Source organism: Phyllopteryx taeniolatus, chromosome 3 (genome assembly GCF_024500385.1).
Source record: "Phyllopteryx taeniolatus isolate TA_2022b chromosome 3, UOR_Ptae_1.2, whole genome shotgun sequence".
NCBI classification, from domain to species: Eukaryota; Metazoa; Chordata; class Actinopteri; order Syngnathiformes; family Syngnathidae; genus Phyllopteryx; species Phyllopteryx taeniolatus.
Genome location: NC_084504.1, coordinates 30988981 through 31009236, shown reverse-complemented (window position 1 = coordinate 31009236; position 20256 = coordinate 30988981). Strand labels below are relative to the sequence as shown.

The 20256-nt window shown below is 44.4% G+C and overlaps 1 protein-coding gene across 4 annotated transcripts in view; it reads left to right on the top strand.

Moving 5' to 3' along the window:
• Positions 1-20256, top strand: part of LOC133475557 (probable E3 ubiquitin-protein ligase HECTD4) — a 35555-nt gene that overhangs the window by 13195 nt on the left and 2104 nt on the right. For 3 of the 4 annotated variants that reach the window (XM_061768563.1, XM_061768561.1, XM_061768560.1), the window contains exons 27-75: positions 929-1033; positions 1121-1209; positions 1297-1469; positions 1561-1696; positions 1807-1951; positions 2556-2722; positions 2806-2952; positions 3046-3230; positions 3386-3539; positions 3616-3896; positions 4019-4205; positions 4333-4414; positions 4487-4689; positions 4792-4927; positions 5989-6171; positions 6261-6425; positions 6515-6684; positions 6921-7036; positions 7099-7202; positions 7587-7748; positions 7842-7990; positions 8143-8222; positions 8380-8543; positions 8626-8863; positions 8973-9109; positions 9187-9313; positions 9434-9571; positions 9682-9818; positions 9929-10089; positions 10170-10351; positions 10437-10642; positions 10729-10859; positions 10953-11158; positions 11242-11421; positions 12573-13972; positions 14064-14271; positions 14350-14573; positions 14736-14881; positions 14968-15071; positions 15358-15481; positions 15753-15943; positions 16053-16199; positions 16286-16405; positions 16481-16636; positions 16724-16827; positions 17249-17470; positions 17580-17746; positions 17815-18010; positions 18119-18341. In XM_061768563.1, the coding sequence (XP_061624547.1) occupies positions 929-1033; positions 1121-1209; positions 1297-1469; positions 1561-1696; positions 1807-1951; positions 2556-2722; positions 2806-2952; positions 3046-3230; positions 3386-3539; positions 3616-3896; positions 4019-4205; positions 4333-4414; positions 4487-4689; positions 4792-4927; positions 5989-6171; positions 6261-6425; positions 6515-6684; positions 6921-7036; positions 7099-7202; positions 7587-7748; positions 7842-7990; positions 8143-8222; positions 8380-8543; positions 8626-8863; positions 8973-9109; positions 9187-9313; positions 9434-9571; positions 9682-9818; positions 9929-10089; positions 10170-10351; positions 10437-10642; positions 10729-10859; positions 10953-11158; positions 11242-11421; positions 12573-13972; positions 14064-14271; positions 14350-14573; positions 14736-14881; positions 14968-15071; positions 15358-15481; positions 15753-15943; positions 16053-16199; positions 16286-16405; positions 16481-16636; positions 16724-16827; positions 17249-17470; positions 17580-17746; positions 17815-18010; positions 18119-18341 (9058 nt within the window). Of the gene's footprint in view, positions 1-928; positions 1034-1120; positions 1210-1296; positions 1470-1560; positions 1697-1806; positions 1952-2555; positions 2723-2805; positions 2953-3045; positions 3231-3385; positions 3540-3615; positions 3897-4018; positions 4206-4332; positions 4415-4486; positions 4690-4791; positions 4928-5988; positions 6172-6260; positions 6426-6514; positions 6685-6920; positions 7037-7098; positions 7203-7586; positions 7749-7841; positions 7991-8142; positions 8223-8379; positions 8544-8625; positions 8864-8972; positions 9110-9186; positions 9314-9433; positions 9572-9681; positions 9819-9928; positions 10090-10169; positions 10352-10436; positions 10643-10728; positions 10860-10952; positions 11159-11241; positions 11422-12572; positions 13973-14063; positions 14272-14349; positions 14574-14735; positions 14882-14967; positions 15072-15357; positions 15482-15752; positions 15944-16052; positions 16200-16285; positions 16406-16480; positions 16637-16723; positions 16828-17248; positions 17471-17579; positions 17747-17814; positions 18011-18118; positions 18342-20256 lie in introns of those variants that run through there. The other variant, XM_061768564.1, reaches the window with a different exon arrangement.

The following is a 20256-nucleotide window of genomic DNA, read 5'->3' as shown; positions in this document are numbered from 1 at the left end:
CCATGGCAGAGTTCCAAGGCCAAAAACACTGCTGACCAAAAAGAACATAAAGGCTAACGGTCAAACATGGTCTTGGGCTGCTTTTCTCCTTTAGGATGTGGACAACTTGAATTCTGCTCTTCAACAGAAAATCCTGAAGGATAATTTTCAGCCATCAGTTTGTGACCTCAAGCTAAAGCGCATTTCGATTCTGCAGCAGGATAACGATCCAAAACACACCAGCAAGTCGACTTCTGAATAGCTTAAAAAAACAAAATGAAGATTTTAGAGTGGCGTCGTCAAAGTCCAAACTTGAATCTGATTCGAAAAACCTCCATTTTTGCTGAATTAAAACAACTCTGCAAGGAAGAGTGGGTCAAAATATCTCCACAGAGATGTGAAAAACTCATTGCCATTTAGAGAAAACGCTTGATTTCAGTTGTTGCTGCTGAAGCTAGCCCAACCATTTATTTGGTTTAGGCGGCCATTACTCTTTACTTTGTAGAGTGTTTTTTCCTTCATAAATGAAATCGCCATTTAAAAACAGCAGTTTAAGTCCACTTGTTATATTTGTCTGATATTTACATTTATTTGATGATCTTAAACATTAAAGTGGGGTAACTATGCAAAAATCGAAGACTTTGAGAAAGGGGTCAATACTTTTTCCACCATTAAACTAGGAATTCTGTTGAATTCAACATAAAACATACAGTCAATGCTTTCAGAACATTGTTTTTTGTGTAAACATGTTTTACTTTTTTATGTGGGAAGTCTTAACGCGTTTTCTCTTCTTCCCCCACATACAGTCGTGTATCAGAGCTGATATTCTTCCAATATATCGAATGGCTGTATTGACATATTGACAATAGGGGTGGCAATCGTGGAAAAACTTGTAATAACCCACGTCACCCAAATCAACTTTGTATAATTATCTTCATGTTGGCTGCAGAGTGTAGCAGAATTGGAGCAGAAGTGGCAGAATGAGGTAGAGGAGGCCCAGCAGGGAAAGCTAGAGAACAACACTCCTTTCTTTCATGACTACCACTTCTTTGAGGTATCCTGCCAAGCAATGCTTTTGACACAGCACTATGATTGAATATTCATTTTTCACTTGTTTGTTTTGTTTTTGTTTTTGTGTCAGAATAAGATAAAAGAGCTCGAACTACTTTGCTCCCTGAAAGAGGTGCCCCTTGATTTTAGTGACTTGGAAAATGTTGTCCTTGGATTGAGGCAAGTCAATTAAAAAGCATTAATGTGATGACTTCAGTCACAACGGTATAACGTCATCTGTAACCACTTTTATATCTGCGACGACAGGGAGAAGTTCTTTCATGAGGTAAACACAATGCACCTTAAAAGTAGCACCCCATTGGCGAAAACTAAGGCACTGGTGAAGAGTCTGATGAATCGTACGGAGCTACTGCTCCATGTTACCATCGCGCCACACTGCAGAAGCTTAACCACGACACCTGCAGGAACACCGGGCCCAGGTAGGCATCCTTTAATCCTCATGACACTATTTAAACTGTATTTCTTGATGTATAATCAGTCTTTTTGATTTTCTCTTACCTCTTTTGTCAGCTTCTAAATCTGTATCAGATGCCAAGACTACAATCGCCATTGTGAAGCAGCCGGTCTTCCTGCGCAGCATGTCTGCGCCCTCTGACTTGGAGATGATTGCTAACCAAGATCTGGAGTTTACACATGCTGCTCAAAGGTACTTCTTTATTTTGTTCACTAGATTGACCTTGAAATAAATCAATGGTTTGTTTGTTTGTTTGTTTGTTTGTTTTGTGTGTTAAATATTTCTTTGTAATTCTCCTGCAGAAGGCGACACCACCCTACGAGTCATCGCAGTAGCTCATTTACACTGCTGCAGTCTCTGGCTGTTGAGGACAGCAGAGACAAGCCAACGTACAGTGTTCTCCTGGGTCAGCTCTTTGCATTTATCGGCACTACACCCGATCAAGCTGTAAGTCTGTTGCTTAAATTGTATTTGGTTTTCTATCAATTATTTTAATTGAAAATGGTAGACATTTACAATAATTCATGGCAACGTATGCACTGAACTGACGATTGACCAGGAGTGGAAGAAGTACAGAAAGCTGTACTTGTGTAAAAAAAAAAATGGAAAAAGCAGAAAGACTTGTTCGAAGTAAAAGTACTGATTCCAACTCCTTTAAGTAGGTAAAAGTAATAAAGGACAGACTCTGAAATGTACTGAAGTACAAAAATAGATTTCCTCCATGTTGCTGTTGTCCCTGTTTTTTTTTTTTTTTTTTGCTTTATAAGTCCCCAAGAGCTCAATCAATTTATAAGGATCTCAACTACCTCTCTCTTTTTACATTTTGTCGTCATTTGCAGAGGTTGATGAAAGTAACACGCCTATTTTAATGCAAGTAGGAGTAGAAAAGTAGAGCTATGTTTTTGGATGAAGGCGTTGAAAGTAAACAGGCAAAAAAAACAAATAGTCAAAAGTACAGATACCTGATAAATCTACTTGGGTACTGTAAAGAAGTGATTGTACTTCGTTGCTTTTCACCCCTGACTATGACAAATGTCCAACATTTGTGTAGGTGTCGAGCAGCAGTTTCCTGTCCGCTGCGCAGACACGTTGGCGCCGTGGGAGCACACGAAAGCAGGCACTTGTTCATATGAGAGAGCTGCTGACTGCTGCTGTCAGAGTGGGTGGCGTCACCCACCTGGTTGGGCCTGTTACTATGGTATTGCAAGGAGGCCCTAGGTAAGAAAAGAATGCTACGACACAGAAGCATAATTATGCATTCAACCATCTACTCTCTCTGTAAATCTGTTTCATGTGTACAGAATTGAGGAGCTGACTTGTGGTGGAATGGTAGAGCAGGTGCAGGAGGCCTTTGGGGAGACGATGACGTCTGTAGTGTCCCTTTGTGCTCGCTACCCCATTGCTTGTGCCAACAGTATCGGCTTGCTTTGCACAATACCCTACACGAGGCAAGAGACTTATGTTTCCTCGTTATCTCCTCATAACCTTGTCACAGAATCCTCACCACATGTATTCTTATTTGTTGCATGCCTTCTCCATAGGAGTGAGGAGCAGTGCCTAGTTCGCAGTGGGCTCGTTCAGCTCATGGACAGCTTATGTAGCTTGAGTGGTCAGAGGGAGTGCAGCTCTAATGAGAAGCAGACCAAAAAGCAGAAGGTAGCCACCATGGCCTGGGCTGCTTTCCAGGTGCTTGCTAACCGCTGCATTGAGTGGGAGAAAGTGGAAGGTAATGTGAAATAATGCACAGGAGTATCATTATATTGATGTAACGATATGGCAATATCATTTTATCACAGATGGTTGTGCCATGGGAAATTATGAAATGAGGGACCAATCTATGATTTTGTAGCAGTTATTTTTTTCTGTTTTACTATCTTGAAGGTGGCTCGACAGATGGAGTACACTCCGGTTTGGCTCGGCAGGTGTCCAGTTTGCTGACCAATCATCTGGCCAGAGCAACAGAGTGCTGTGGCAATCAAGCAGCTGGCAATGATGCCTTACAGGATGTGCTTAGTCTTCTCAATGACCTTTCTAGGTAAGTTTATGTAGTAATATTCTTATCATGTCTATGAGTGTAGTTATACATTCAATGTCTTTATATTTCATTCCAGGAGCCACATAGGAAAAGCTATCCTGAGCCAACCAGCCTGTGTTTCGAAACTCTTGTCTTTGCTGCTGGACCAGAGACCTTCCCCAAAACTGGTGCTCATCATCCTGCAGCTTTGTCGAGCTGCCTTGCCACTCATGAGCGTGGAGGACTGTGGCAATGTGGCCCTGCCATCATGGAGCTTTTCTATCAATACGCTCGATGCGGAGCAACAAGATGCTAACGACCCTGCTTCACGTATCGCTGCCTTGCTGCTAGCCAAGCTGGCAGACTATGTGGTACCAGGTTTGTCTCTCTTACCACTGAACAATAAATAACATGTGGTTGGGGGTTCCTTCTCGAAAACATAAATACTAAATAATGCATGAGATTAGTATTTTCTGCTAATATTTTCAACTCATTGCCAGGTTGCCAGACCTTGCTCTCTCCCAGCTCTTCTGAGCCAGACACAAGTCTGTCTCGAGCCAGTTCCAAAGGAGCCCTGAAGGCTGACGATATTGGGGAAGAAGGTGAGGCAGTTGATGGTAAACTATCTATCTTCATCCACAAGAGGGAGGATCAGTCATCTCACGAGGTTCTACAACCACTTCTCAGGTAAGCTTGCGCTTGAAAAACCTGAAGATTAAGTAAGCTTATTGAACCTTAGTAAGATTACTAAACATTTTCAGTTCCACATTTGCTAGCCTACTCAAGTACTGTATGTGTGTTTTCTCTAATGTAGTAGTTCAGAGGGACGCCCCTTTCGGCTTGGCACCGGTGCAAACATGGAAAAGGTTGTCAAAATGGACAGGGATATGACCAAAGTAGGACCTCCAATATAATTTTTCTTTTTTTTTTTTTTTGGTTCATTTCTAAACTCTTGTTATGTTTTCTAGAATGGAAACTGTGAGGTGATCACAGAGGAAGCATCTGCTGCCCTGAGGAAGGCCACTAAATGGGCTCAGTCTGGTCTGATAGTGAGTGTTGGTCCGCCCGTGGAGACTCTGACCCAAGAGACAGCTGGTGGCATCACGACTGGCGACAAGAAGAAAACTGCCCAAACATCTGCTTGTAGGGACAGGAACACAGAGCTGGCTAGGTACTATGACCAAAACTCTTTTGTGTCACCTTCGTCCCTAATATTTTGGACAAAATAAGTCTGAGTGATGTCAAGAACCTAACTGGAAATTGTCTTGTGCAGGTCAGACCCTGTTAGGCCATTCATCAGTGGGCATGTTGCCAACAGTATGGCTGCTGAGGTTATTGCTCTGTTGCATAGTCTGCTTACAGCCCCCGAGTCAAACACGGCTCAAATCTGGACAAGCACTGCTGAAAAAGTAAATGTTACACTTTGCCGCTTTCTCCATTGAATTGAAAAACTGAAGCTGTAGACACCGAGGCCCTGATGAACTAAAACGTTAACGCATGCAAGAACATGATTGCTCGTGCAAACAGATGTGGAAGCTGATCTACTAACCTGGGGCACCCAGGACTCCCAAACTCACTAAATTGCCACGCAATTTTTTTTCTGCGCGTTATGGAAGGAGTGTATGCAAATAGATTAATTTAGCACATGCAATATTATTTCTCAAACTAAAGACAAATTGTGATGGCTTATTTTGCATCTTGAAATACTGCATCTGAAAGGAAGATCCAAACAGCCCCGTTGTACGTAACCCGTGATGGGGAAGTGCAGGCAAAATGAGAGACGACGGGGAGAACGCTCGTGTAAACATGTTCGAAATGCCAGAAACAAAAGGTTATCACAGCATATAGTCTATTCAGCAATTACATTTGGAAATTTGGAATCATGTAAGAGCTGACTTGGAGTCAGTCACCTATGACAAAACTTTCAACAATATTTACTTGACTCTGGGTCATTTCAGCGTCTCATGTTGGCCTCTTCCATATCAGTTTTTCGGGTGTTCTGTTTTTAACACACTAATACGCATGACGAATTAAATCACACAAAACTTAGCTTTTACGCGGTTGATGGCTTCACCAAGATTGTAGAACTCATAGATTTATTTTCTGTAAGTCAGCAATATCCTGTTTGTCTTCCACTAACACTTGCACATCACTTTAAACTTCATTTTGCGCCTATACTCTCCTAAAATCCCTTGTGTTGAAAACCTTCAGAGCGACCTCAGGTGTACAACCGTCTTAAAAATGCATTGGTCTCCACCATGTTTACACAATCTGTTAGAGCGTGTGAACACGCAACCATTTGGGATCTCAGTGAAATATCAAAATCTTAGCAAATTACGCGCAAAAAGCGCTTGCAGTCTGTTAGAGTCAACATGCAGTTTAGTGCCCACTATTTGAGATTGTAGTAACTCAGGCCCTCAATGGTGAATCTTTGTTTTAAGCATAATGTTTACTCTTGTGTTTCTCTTAGGTCCTCTCCAGAGCACTGATGTTCATCCCTCAGTTGGGGAAGTATGCTGAGAGTATTTTGGAGAATGGGAGCAGCAGTGGTCGGAAACTAGCTAAGCTTCAGGCCATTGGCAGGCAGGCGGTTGCTGCACTCTGTGCTCTGGGGGGCTTCAAAGAAACCATTAAAATAGGGTCTGAGGTTCAGGTAAAGGATGCAAATGACTAATAGCTATTGCTAATTGTATCATTAATGAACTTCTTTTCAACATATGAGCATATATCTCATATCTCCAGGTGATAGGTAAAGGAGTGCTGGGCAGTGTGGGAATTGCGATGTCCATCAATGAGCAGGAGGGCATTGCAACTGTCAAATTCCCCTCTTGTGACTACCGGAGAACTTGTAAAGCCTCAGATGTGCTGACAGTACCAATATCACGCCTGTGTACACCCAGATCAGAGGTAAGACTTCCTCCCTATAGCACAATCACCTTAATTGTTTAATGGAAAGCAATAGTGTGATCCTCGTGATCCTTCATCCCAACCCTCAGGCATTGCCCTTGTACAAGCTATCAATCACTGAGAAGGTAGTGCAAGCAGTGCAATCCATGCTTCTGCCACAGGAGGGCAGTCTGTCCATTCACACGTCCCTACCGGCTTCCGGGGATGGCTCAAGCCCAGTGATGGCTGCAGTTCGCTTGCTGGCTGAAATTAGAACCAGGTCAGTCAAAAAAGTGTTGGCCCTTCCAAGTGTTTTTTTCCCCCTTTTATTTATTTTTTTTTTTTTTAACCTGAGTCCTTTCACATTTTCTTTTTATTAGCAGTTGTTTATATTTAAGGTATTATCTTTTTCAAGCTCTCTAATAACACATTACTCATAACATTGAGGTGACTCCTGAGTGCTAACCATGACTAGATATAGTGTAGGATAACACTTATGATGTTTTAATTTTTCAGAGCATGTCTGGTGATGGCGCAGCTCTTGGAGGATAGCTCCTTTTGTGAAGAGTTCATCCAGCAGTGTCCTGCAGCTGTGGAAGTGCTCAACCTGGTTGCTCAAGAATGTAGTCCTGGTAAGAAAACATGATACGCCCTGAACCGTAAAGGCAATAATGCTCAGTTTTTGTGTTTTCAGGAGAGCGTCTTGGTATCATTGAAGCTCAATGTGAAAGAGTGCGAATGTTATACCGAGATTGTGCTAGGCCACCGCCGCCGCCACTTCAGACAGACAGATGCCAGGTGGAGTAACCATATTTCAAAAAATTTGCAAACTACAATCACAATAGCAAGCATAATGTTTAATCAAAAAAATAATCAATCGCAACACTTGTTGACAATTGAACAACTCTTATAGCTCCTCCAAATAATTACAACAATTGCAGTAGGATACAGTGTCGTTATCAATGACCACTTATTCCTAGTTTTATTTTTCAATTACTGTTGCTTTTGTAATGCTACTTGTTGGAAGGGAGAACTAATAAGAATATAATAAAAAAAAATTCTTTTGTCAATGCTGATTAATTTATATAAATAAACATGTTCATATGAAACCTTTGAAAAATGTAAGACCAGGATTTCTTTACAATATTTGCAACTTTCTTTTCTTATATTCTGCCTCTCCAGCCCAAGGAAATAACCTGGTGTCCATCCCGAGTGTTCCCACCAGTCCGAGCCTGCATGTTTTCATCCCGTCTTACCTCTGTCACTTTCTTGGCTGACCCCAGTGCTGGTGGAGGGCTCCCCAGGGGCACCTTCATTTACGCCACCTCGCCTGTACCAATTCAGGTTGTTCATATGTTACCAAGATCATTGTCAAGAATTTCTTTTGATCTGCTACCTCTCGACAGGTTTTTAATTTCCTCTTCTTTGCCCTCACAGGCACCTTCTTTTTACTGGGAGATAGAAGTTGTCTCCTATGGAGACTCTGAGGAGGACAGTGGCCCCATTGTGTCCTTTGGCTTCGCTACTGAGGCCGAAAAGAGAGACGGAGCATGGACCAACCCTGTTGGCACATGTCTGTTTCACAAGTATGTTGACCTTTTATACGCATTTACATTGGAGAGTTCAATCTGGGTGTTCTTTTTAGAATATTCTGTCTCTAGTAAGAGTGCCGTTTTATATTGATTGGTGTTGTTCGACATTTGAGCTGTTCTTTCTCCTGTCTGTTTCTTCGTGGCAGTAATGGAAGGGCAGTGCATTATAATGGTTCCAGCCTGCTCCAATGGAAGAGCGTCAGGCTAGATGTGTCTCTACTTCCTGGTGAGATGGGTTATGTTGGTTGTTTTTGCTTTTCTTTTTTCTTTTAGCGAAAGGTATTCATCATAATCATAGTCTTCTCTGTTGCTGGGGTTACAAACGTAAACATTATGGAATTACTGGGGATTTCTATGGTAACGCTGGATTTGCATCATCCTAGGTAATGTGGCTGGAATAGGCTGGGAGCGTTCAGAAGGTACTCCTCCACCCCCTGGTCAGGCCCCGAAAGGACGGGTCTACTTCACCTACTGTGGCCAAAGGCTCAGTCCCATCCTTGAGGAGGTGGCTGGTGGAATGTGGCCTTTGGTTCACATTCAGAAGAAGGTATGCGTACAAAAGTAAAATGTCTTCAGTGGCACAATTTTCCTTTTGTAGTAAAACAAAAACAAATACCATTGTTTTGTAGAATTCAAAGACTCGGGCCAACTTTGGAAACCGCCCATTTGCATACGCTGAAGGCCAAGCGCACAGGAATGCTGCTGACTTGTGCATTGACCTTGCAGAAGAAATAAGTGCAAATTTTGAAGCGCTCCCCTTTGCCATGGCCTCAGACAGTGATAATGATGCAGGTGCAAGCGTTACGTCTGACTCGGGGTCCCACGGACCCCCCTGTCGGATTGCAGCCGTGGCGGTCCCTCAGCAACGTATATACATATATATTTCTGTTACCCAAAAATATTTTTTAAATTTCTTTCTTTGCATAAAAATCACTCTCTGACTGGCAGCGTTAACATAACTCTCCTATGTCTTTAGAATACAACAGTGACCTGTCCTGCCATTACAAGGTGGAACTGAGCTATGAGAACCTAGTGACTTCTGGGCCTGATCCACACCCGCCGCCTATTGCAGATGATGAGAGTGATGATGAGGATGATGATGATGTCCCAAGGGTGAGTGGGCTTCTCATCATCTAGTGACAGTGTCACGGTTTGTGCTTCCATATTTCACGGTTACATTTAAAACTCAGGAGGACCACTACGCCTTGCTGGTAAAGGCGTGGGAAACCAAAGTGTTCCCCACCATTCGAAGGAGGTTCCGCAATGAAGCTGAGAGAAAATCTGGGCTGGACCAAATCAAAGGGGCCCTGCAGTTAGGTAAACAGAATACATATACATCACTTCAAACACGTCTAGGAATGGTCTGGAGTGAGAACATCATTTCATCCAAACGGCTTTGGCACCGTTGAGCTTCATGGTGTGTTTAAATGGCAACAGGAATGGTTGATATTGCAAGACAAACAGTGGAGTTCTTGTATGAGGAGAATGGTGGCATTCCTCGAGACCTCTACCTCCCCACCATAGAAGATATCAAGGATGAAGCCAACAAATTCACTATTGATAAAGTTCGCAAAGGTACTGTTCACCTACTTGGCATTAATTCCCTTTTAAAAGCTCTGAAATGCTTTATTAATACCATCTAGTACTGTTTTATCTATGATATATTTTCTGCTTCTTTTGTACAGGCTTGACTGTGGTCATCCGCTGTCCAGACAGCAACAATACCAACAGCACTACAGGTGGGACAGCACTGCCCAAGTTTGCCATTCGGGGCATGTTGAAGACTTTTGGCTTGCATGGAGTAGTGCTGGATGTTGACTCTGTAAGTGCAATTCAAAATGTTTCCATGTTTTGTGCCAACACTGGGTAAAAACGTCACTTGATTTTGTGTGTTTTCGATTTATTTTATTTGATTTATTTTTTTTTCTCTAGTTGAATGAGCTGGTACAGGTGGAAACCTATCTTCGCAGTGAGGGTGTGCTGGTGAGGTACTGGTACCCCATTGAAATTCTAGAGCGCCCGCCCGCTGGATCTAGGCGTACTGCAGCCAATGGCTTAGTCTCACTAGACAGTAGCAACATTCAGATTCACAGGTATGTTTCGACCCTACTAGCACACACAGTCGATGCACGCTACTTTTGTATTGATTCTACAGTTTTCTCCTTTTTCTTAGGGAGCTACTTCGCTGTGAGAGTGCACTAGCTCGTTTATACTGTCGAATGGCACTTCTGAACATCTATGCCCCCAAAAATCCTCACACCTTTACCCGTCTCTTCCACATACCCGCGATCCGAGACATCACCTTGGAACACCTGCAACTTTTGTCTAATCAGCTGCTGGCTCCCCCCCTCCCCGGTGAGTGGTAAAATATTGTGGAAATAATTACATCTTTCTCTGTGACCTTGTCCTTCCTGCCTCCTTTAACATTATATTCCTGCAGATGGCACCATTAGTTCTGGTTCGATCCTCCTGGCCCAGTCTGTGCTTCACAACCTCCAAGACCAAAGCTGCTCTCCTACGGATCTGTTCTACCAGGGCAATGCTCAACCCATCCGAGAGTGGCTGACTGTGGCCATCACGCGTGCCTTGCATCAAGGAGAAGAGAGCTTACTTGAGCTAACTAAACAGATCTGCTGTTTCCTACAGGTTTGCTCTGCCCGTCAATGATGCCGTTAACTTGTCTAAATGTGGAGTCATGTTAAATGAGTTGTTGTGTGTTTTGTTGTTTTCAGCATGCGCCAGAACAGTTCACATCTGAGGAGTTCCCTGTCACGGAGTCGAAAGTGAGCATGGATGTCAGTTTTCCAGGTGCTGCCTTTGTGATTGTATCTTGCAAAGAGAGCCAACTTGGCTGCCGCAAAGAGTGAGATATCAACCTTTTTGTTTTCCCCAAATCACCGTAAACCTTGATTTATTATCCTCTGCTAAAATGTAAAACTTGCCTTCCTCCCATTAGCTCGAGCCTGTACAAGGCTCCATGGGCACGGGTAATGTTGTATGGTCTGGGTCACAAAGTGCGTCGAAATGGGCAGCTTAATCTAATGGAGGCTGTATGCTACCCATTGGATGCCTCACCTGCTAACACAGGCCTTACTCCCCCTCCCACCACCAACCAATACCCCTCTGTTATCATCCCCACTGATAAAGTGCACATCAGACTAGGTATGTATTGACTCAATTATGACTTAATAGCGTATATATATGCGGAATTATTCGTCAGATACTGAATTTTGTCTTGATTGTAGGTGTGTCGCCCCCTCCTGGTGCTGTATTGGTGCTACATTCCCTGCCTCTGGAGTTCCCTCTTGCCATGGCATTCGCTGAGCAGCTGTTGACATGGAAGCTGGGAGAGAGTAGTGAGCGATCAGAAGACGAGCTGGACACGGTGCCATCGTCTGTGCTGCTACAAGTGGTAGAACTTCTTGGTAGGTGACACAAATCTTAACATTTATGCAGAGCCACCCTCAAATTGTGTGGGCTCATGAAGCCGCCCTCATAGTGTAATCATGCCAAGTAGCATAATAATAATAATAATAATAATTTATTATTATCCATCCATCCATCCATCCATCCATTTTTCTACCGCTTATCCGAGGTCGGGTCGCGGGGGCAGTAGCAGGGACGCCCAGACTTCCCTTTCCCCAGCCGCTTCATCCAGCTCTTCCGGGGGATCCCGAGGCACTCACAGGCCAGCCGAGAGACTTAGTCTCTCCAGCGTGTCCCAGGTTGTCACCGGGGTCTCCTCCCGGTGAGACGTGCCCGGAACGCCTCACCAGGGAGGCGCCCGGGAGGCATCCGAATCAGATGCCCCAGGCTCTGGCTCCTCTCGTACTCGGAGGAGCAGCGGCTCTGCTCTGAGCTCCTCCCGGATGACCGAGCTTCTCACCCTATCTCTAAGGGAGAGCCCGGACACCCTGCGAAGGAAACTCATTTCGGCCACTTGTATCCGGGATCTCGTTCTTTCGGTCACGACCCAGAGCTCGTGACCATAGGTCAGGGTAGGAACCTAGATCGACCGGTAAATCGAGAGCTTCGCCTTTCGGCTTAGCTCCTTCTTCACCACAACGGACCGATACAAAGTCCGCATCACTGCAGACGCTGCACCGATCCGCCTGTCGATCTCCCGTTCCATTCTTCCCTTACTCGTGAACAAAACCCCAAGATACTTGAACTTCTCCACTTGGGGGAGGATCTCATCCCCGACCCGGAGAGGTCACGCCACCCTTTTCCGACTGAGGGCCGCGGTCTCAGATTTGGCAATACTGAGGCCACCAAACCGAACCCCGGTCCTCAGAACTGTGAGGCAGATGTGCTAACCAGTCGTAGACTGTGCCGCAATAAAATAAATTAATGAACAAATATGATATGAAAACCTGACCAATTACTGGAGATAATAATACCTTTGTTTACCTGGGATGTAAAGATCATAAAATATCAACCACTAAATGAATACCTATTATTAAATACCTTGCTTCATCATTGCACATAGGCTTGCATTGTAATTCATAAACCAGCTTTCAGTCTTTTTTTATTTATTTATAATTGTTTTAATGTTTGCTTGTGTTTTTCTTATTAGGCGGTTTACTTTGGACCACGGATCTGGCTCCCTCTATCAAAGAACTCATCTTTCACTTGCTGGCTGAACTTTTGCGGAAGATTCACCACTTGGAGCAGCGTAAGAGCCCCTCTGGCTTGTCCAGCTCTATCGCTCTGCTACTTAACCCCTGCCTGGCGGTGCTCATGGCCCTGCAAACAGAACTCCGTAAGCTCTACGATCGGGAAACTCAGGGCTGGACTGCAGGAGGAGCTGGGGCTGGGGGATCTTCATCTGGAGGTGTTGCTTTGGCACTGGTGGGAGAGCAGAGCCGGTTCTCCACCTACTTTCATGCTCTGATGGAGGTCTGTCTCGCTGTGGCAGAAGTGACTCTGCCCCTCAATGTTGGAGGTTCCGCAGTTGGAACCCTGACCTCCACCAGTGCCCCTAACCTCAGTGATTCTTCCTCGTCGTCATCCTCATCTCCTGGCCAGACACCACAGAGTCCCAGCCTGCTGTCCAAACGTAAGAAGGTCAAGATGAAGCGTGAGAGAGCGGCAGCCGCGGTGGCCGCAGTGGTCTCCGGTAAAAGGGGAAGTGGAGGTGCCCGACTGTCAGAGAGTGACAGCGCCCTGCTCAACATGGCGGGTAGTAAACCTGAAGACATGTTATGGTTCCACCGCGGCCTAACTCTCCTGATGATTCTTCGACATCTGGCAAACAAGGATCCCCAGGGTTTGAGTGTGACAAGTGATGCAGTGACAGACGCTTGCCAGGCTTTGGTGGGTCCTACTGCCCACAGCCGCCTGTTGGTGCTTTCAGGTATCCCCACACACCTGGAAGAGGCAGTGGTTCGAAATGCCATCCGTAGAGCTTGCAACGCGCATGGAGGGCTTTTCAAAGATGAAGTGTACATACCTCTGCAGGAAGAGGACCCCAAGAAAACTAAAACAGGGGCTAGGGTCACAAGCCCTCATGGTGGCAAAGTGAGCGCTGAGTCTGAGCGCCCCTTCCCCCACAGTGGAGGTCCTGAGAGTCCCGACAGCTCCAGCAGCGTGACTCCTGCGATGAGTGTGAGCGCGTCCGCTTCTACCAGCCAGACCTCCATCTGCAGCTCCTCTCAGGGAGTCTCTCGCACCGCCAGTGAACTTTCGGTCGATCAGGAGCAATTAGCTGTCCCGGCTGTAAATCCTGCCGCAGCGGCGTCTGCTGGGAACTACCCTCAGCAGGGCTCCCATGAACCACAGACTGTTTCTAGTCAGGAGAGTCTAGATACTTCTCTTTGTAGCACAGGAAGCCTGGGGAGTCTTGGCAGCTTCGGGGAGCCTGTGGATAGTGCAGAGACACCATCTGTGTCAGATGGAGGCTCCGTGCACACGGTAAACTCACAGGAGAGCAATGCAGTCATGGTGAGGCCGATCAAAGGTTATGCTGTCATTGAGGTGAGTTAAATGCCTTATATTTACCAGTTGTTTTCTGTTAAATTCTCCATTTTTCTCTTTCTTCAAGTCTTCCCTTTCTTATTCATTCTAGGTACGTTCTCGAGCCAAAGTGGAAAAAATACGCGCCAGTCTCTTCAACAGCAGTGACTTAATTGGCTTGTCCAGTCTGGAAGGTGAAGAGGAGCTAATGGAGTTGACCAATGAGGAGATCCTCACAGCCTCGAGTGTTAACCAAAGTCTTTTTGACACTCAGGGCAGCTCTGCTCTTGAAGACTATTTTCTGGACAAATCCATTAGAGGTTTGTATTTGACCAGGAATCGGTATGCTCTGCAACATAATTTCTCATTGTGTAATTTAAAAACAAATGTTTCCTAAGGTGACAAGCTTGTTCCTGGAGCACGAGACGTTCTTACGGATATTTTTAAGAGTTGTATGCATTCGGAACAAATGCTCAGCCTCACGCCTGCCAAGCCAGTGAAAGTTTCTGACATTTACCTCAGCAAAGAGCAGATCAACTCTCAGACTCCTGGCAACCTACTCCATACTTTCTTCACCAATGTCCGGCCTCCTAAGAAAGTACTTGAAGACCAACTTACTCAGGTAAATCACACTAGCCAATCTTGACTATGCTTGGCTACGAAAGCTATTTTGGAAGTGTAGCCACATCTGTGCCCCAAACGTTTGTATTATTTTCCAGCACCTCAAAGTAACATGTCTCTGTGCCTCTGATCACGTTTGTCAAAATGATTTGTTTTTATCCAGATTCTAAGGAAGTATGGCATTCCCAAACCCAATAAGAACAAGTACAGCAAGGCAGGGAAAGAACAGCATCAAGGCAAGGTAGTAAGTACCAAGAGGCCAATCACCAAACCTCCCACCAAGGAAAGGTCTGTTCTCAACAGTGTAAGGTAAGTACATTTATTTCTGAGCATTTACAGTCCTACTTCCATTCGTGAATTTAAAAAGGAATTTATTCTTCACGTACCTCTGTCAGGACTGCGCTTAGTGAGAAAAAGACAGTCCTTAAACCCAAATCGCCAGAGAAATCCAGACCTGATGAAAAAGATGTGGAAAAGTCCCCCGCTAAAAAACTTGAAGGTTCGTCAATAATTGGTACACAATGATAACACCACAGACAACGCGGACTTTACTTTACCCATCACGCAATATAGGATACTCTTTTCCCTTTTCCCTAAATTAAGCATTAAACATCTGTTAAACAGTCTTTTTAAAACTAGCAACTGAATAATTGTGTTCGCGAACCTTGCACACCCATAGTGTAACGAAGTTGACTTTCGAATATTAATACTGATTATCAAAATGCATGCACTTCTGTTTCAGTCGATGATTTTCAGTATCTCTCATGTGAGTTTCTTTTCCGTAGTCTCAGAGGAGAAGTACTTGACATTGGAGGGCTTCCATCGGTTTGCAGTTGACCGAGCCAAGCAGGACATCCGCAGTGTCTGGAGGGCAATTTTGGCATGTGGCTATGACCTCCACTTCGAAAGGTGAGAATAGCTCAGAATGCCAGACCCCTCGAACACCCCCCAGTCTGATGTAATGTCGATACTGTCACATGCTGGCTTCCCAGAACATGCTATGCATATTCTATATATACACACAGTATTTAGTGATGCACTCTGAATCTCTTGGAGGGTATTGTAAGCGAGTATTCTGCTTTTAAATGCCCTCCATTTAATTAACATGCTATTATAGGCCCACAATTCTGATGTAATAACGAATCCCGTTCTTTTAGTAGTTAATCTTTATCTTCAACAGGTGCACCTGTATAGACACACGGCATGCCCAGAAATCTTGTAGGAAGTGGACTTTGGAAATGGATGTTGCATTGGTCCAGTACATCAACAGGCTGTGTCGTCACCTTGCTATCACACCAGCCAGACTGCATCCCCATGAAGTCTACCTGGAGCCCAGTGATTGTGTCGATCCACGTGTGGCCTGCCTGCTTAGTTAGTAACACACTTCAACATCTGTATCTTACCCCAGGTATTTAGTCTGTAGGTGACTCGAGTAAAGAAGTGCTTCTAACAGTTGTGTGTGTGTGTGTGTGTTTTGAAGATGTGTCCGTGGAGAGCTTGCGTTTGCGTTTTGCTCTGCTGCAGTCCCTCAATAACACCCTGGAGAGTTTCTTCCTGCCACTGGTGGAGCTAAGACAGACGTGCACTTATCAGAACAGCATTGCAGCCTTGTTATGTGAGGCGAAAGGTGAGTTGGACGTTGGCATTTTTAGCAGGTTACAGTGATGACCATGTGCTAATCAGTTAGCAAAATGTTTTTTTTAATACTCATAGGACTAATTTACTATGACACTAAGGTCATTGTAATGAACAGAGTACTGAATGCCACAGTACAGCGAACAGCAGACCATGCAGCTCCAGAGATTACATTGGACCCTCTTGAGATTGTGGGAGGTACAGATTACTACAAGTTACCACTTCATATTGTATGTATTGTATCTTCACTTACATCCTCTTGATGTCCTGCAGGTGAAATTAGATCATCAGAGAACACGTACTTCTGCCAGGCTGCACGTCAACTCGCATGCATGCCGTCGTCACAGCTTTGTGTCAAACTAGCCAGCGGAGGGGACCCAACCTACGCTTTCAACATTCGCTTCACTGGGGAGGAAGTTCATGGCACAAGTGAGATTTTCTACTTTTTAAATGCAGCGTATCTACTCTGACAATGGGGTATAGCAGATTACAGCACCTGTGTTTGTGTCTGACTAGGTGGTTCCTTCAGACATTTCCTTTGGCAGGTATGCAAGGAGTTACAAAGTTCAGCTCTTTCTCTGCTGCTGCCTTGTCCCAGTGCTGCAGCCAACCGTAACAAGGTAAAGCCCACTGGCTGACGGTCAAGTATTTGCTTCGCTTTTCAATAAAAAAAAACATACATGTTAGATTATAGTACATTCAACTTTGTCATGTCAGCATGAGTGTCTATGGCTATGAACAGGCATATAATCATGTGTAACGTGGTATGACCGCTATATGCAGTGATTCCCACTGTGCTGCGCGGCATGAGAGATCATTAGGTATGCAGTGGGAAATGATCAAATTTCACTTACTGTAATTGGTCTGAAAATTCTCATTTACTTCAAATAATGTATCTTTGTCCATCTATCCATGCCAGTGACAGAAAAAAACAATTCTTACAACATAGTCATAGCTGTATGTTAAACAAAAGAGGCCGAGATGTATTTAAATTTCTCAAATGTTTTATTTATTTATTATTATTATTTTTTGCTTACTCAGGGGAAGTACATCTTGACGCCATGTCCTATCAGCTATGCGGAGGAGCAGTTGTTGCACTTCTTTGGTCAGCTACTGGGCATTGCCATCCGTGCAGATGTGCCCCTTCCTTTGGACCTGCTGAGCTCTTTTTGGAAAGGTCTGGTGGGCGAGGCCCTCCACCCAGAGCAGGACCTACAGGAAGCAGATATGCTCACCTACAACTATGTCAAGAAGTTTGAAAATGTAAGAAATAATAGCTGTACTCTTAATTTGCTTAAATCTCCTCTCATCAAGTTAACTGTTGGCCGCTCTTCTGCTTTATAGTAATATCTCACCTGTTTGTCCTGTGTAGGTTAATGATGATGCTGAGCTAGAGGCACTTTGTGCTGAAATTTCCTCCCAACACCATTCCGGCGAGAGCCCTGACTCTCCCAGCAGGCCGTGCTGTACCTTTACCTACATCACGATGACTGGAGAGGAGGTGGAGCTTTGTCAGGGAGGGCGGAACCTCACTGTCAGGTGATTGGTGTGTTAAATTTATAGTTGAACTCGCTATGCTGTATTCCTGAATGTTCTTGTGTTTCTAGCTGGGAGAATAAGGATGTGTACGCACGGGCAATACAGAGCCTTCGTTTGAGGGAGCTGCAGAATGTTGAGTGTATGACAGCAGTGCGTGCAGGGCTGGCCTCCATAATTCCCCTGCAGCTGCTAACTATGCTCAGCCCACTGGAGATGGAGCTGCGGACCTGCGGCTTGCCCTACATTAACCTAGAGTTCCTCAAGGTTTACCACCCTCACGTTAACCTTCTTAATGGGTCAGTTGTATTTTGTAGCCATCACATCTCACTTTTCTTTTGTTGTTGTTGTTATTTTTTTTCTTTCTCTTGGTAGGCTCACACCATGTATCAGGTGGGTCTGATGGAGACGGACCAGCACATTGAGTTCTTCTGGACCGCTCTAGAGATGTTCACTCAGGAGGAGCTTTGCAAGTTCATCAAGTTTGCCTGCAACCAGGAACGCATCCCCTTCACTTGTCCCTGCAAGGACGGGGGACCTGACACCGCCCATGTCCCCCCTTACCCCATGAAGATCGCCCCTCCTGATGGTGTAGCAGGTAATGGCAATCAGCAAGGTTCCAATTTGACAAGACTGTTGTTGCGCCTTGATGTGCTATTTAGTGCTGTTGGTGCAGTTGTAGTGTTTTGTCTTGTAACCTTTGACTTGAACATGCATCGTTTGCGGTTTTGGGACATTAAGCGACTTGAAGCTTTTGGCCGGGAGACGTCCCGTCACGCGCTCAAGCCAAACAATCATATACCGATGCACTTGCGCTCTCACACGAACACAACAGCTGTAGCCCAAAATTATGAATCAATTGCTCATTTATTACCCTACAAACAAATTGATAAAAATTGTACGAACACGTCCAATGACCATTCTTGCGTAAAATTCCCCAAGCCGTGCACGTGAGTCACGGTCAGCCGGGCCCCCATGACTGTGCAAAAAGCCTTTGTGTCACAAAATCCAACGCCTGTATAACTTCATCGTCCCAAAATCTTTTTTTCAAGCGTCCGAGCCTGATAAAATAGTGCAAACGCGGCACCGTGATGGCCGGTTAGCACCCTGTTGACAGCAGAGGGCTGGACTGGAGTCACATGACTTGGACTCGAGTCATGAACTTCATGAGTTAAGACTCGACTTGACAATATGTTAAAAGACTTGGACAGCAATGACTCGTGACTTCACTTGAACTTGAACCCATTAACCAGAGCACTGAGAAACCAACATTTTGTAGCTTTCTCTTTCTATAGCTATATGTGCAAATTACCGTTTTACTACAGGAAAATATGATAAGTAACATAATGTTGAAGGTCTAGGTGATTATTTGTTAGGTCAAAGTGTCCCACATCATTATTGATAATGTGTAGTTAACTCTTATCTTTTAACAGTTAACGATAGAGGAATTAACCAAGAGGTCATTCTTTCACACACTACCTAAAGTAAAGGTTTCATTAAAAACAAAAGTACAACATAAATCAACAATAAATATGACAGCTAAAAAAGGTATACATTCCAAGAACCACTATTAACACACAGAAATGACAATGACATTTAATGTTACAATAAGGACTTAAATTATTGCCAAAAAACGGGCCGGCCGTGCGCTGTCTGGGCTTCCTGTACATTACAGTCCGCTTTAGTCAGTTTGGTGTTCTCAAGAATCAGTCCTGTACTGTATTTATTTTTTTTACTAGGCTTTACACGATTTTTCTGGGGCCGATCACCAATCAGCGAGTTGAAAAAAACCGATACCCGATCCGATCACAAGATGGAGGAATGTGTCTATTACATGACAGAAATAATAGGTGCTAACTTACTGTAATTAAATTGCTTTATTTTTAATTAAATTACTTCACCCACAAAGAAACTTTAGAGCATGATTCGACAGAACGGCGGCATGTTTACATCCAACCGTTCGTGCTACCGCTAGCTTGCTAGGCTACATAACATTTTATTGCCTGCTTGCGAGCCGTATCGTATTAAAAGTACGTGAACATACCTCAAGCAAGCCTTAAACGAACGTCCTCTCCTCTCCTGAGCACCGGTGACCACCAACACACATTTTCCCCCATTTTGTCCTTAGAATACCGTCGGCGCGCTCCACTCTTGTTGTCGTCGCCACGGTAACGAGTGCATTGGTCGCATTTGAGTTGACAAGATAAAGCCCAATGATCGTAAAAAAACGGATGCGGAATACAAGATTTTGTTACAGTAGTCGGACAGTGCAATCGTGAAAGAACAAATTTGTCATGTAGTCTGAGCCAAGCATTACGTGTTGCCTGTCCCACACCGCCTAGGTTATTATTATATTTTTTTAATAACTTATTTGGCCGCCAGATATTTACAGTACTACGTCAAAAGACGCGCGACAAGGCTAAAAATAAACTAGCTTTTGGATTCAAATATACTGTGGACGCGGCGACGCGGCGTAAATGTCTTTTGCGGAGCCGATCAATCTGCGAATTATG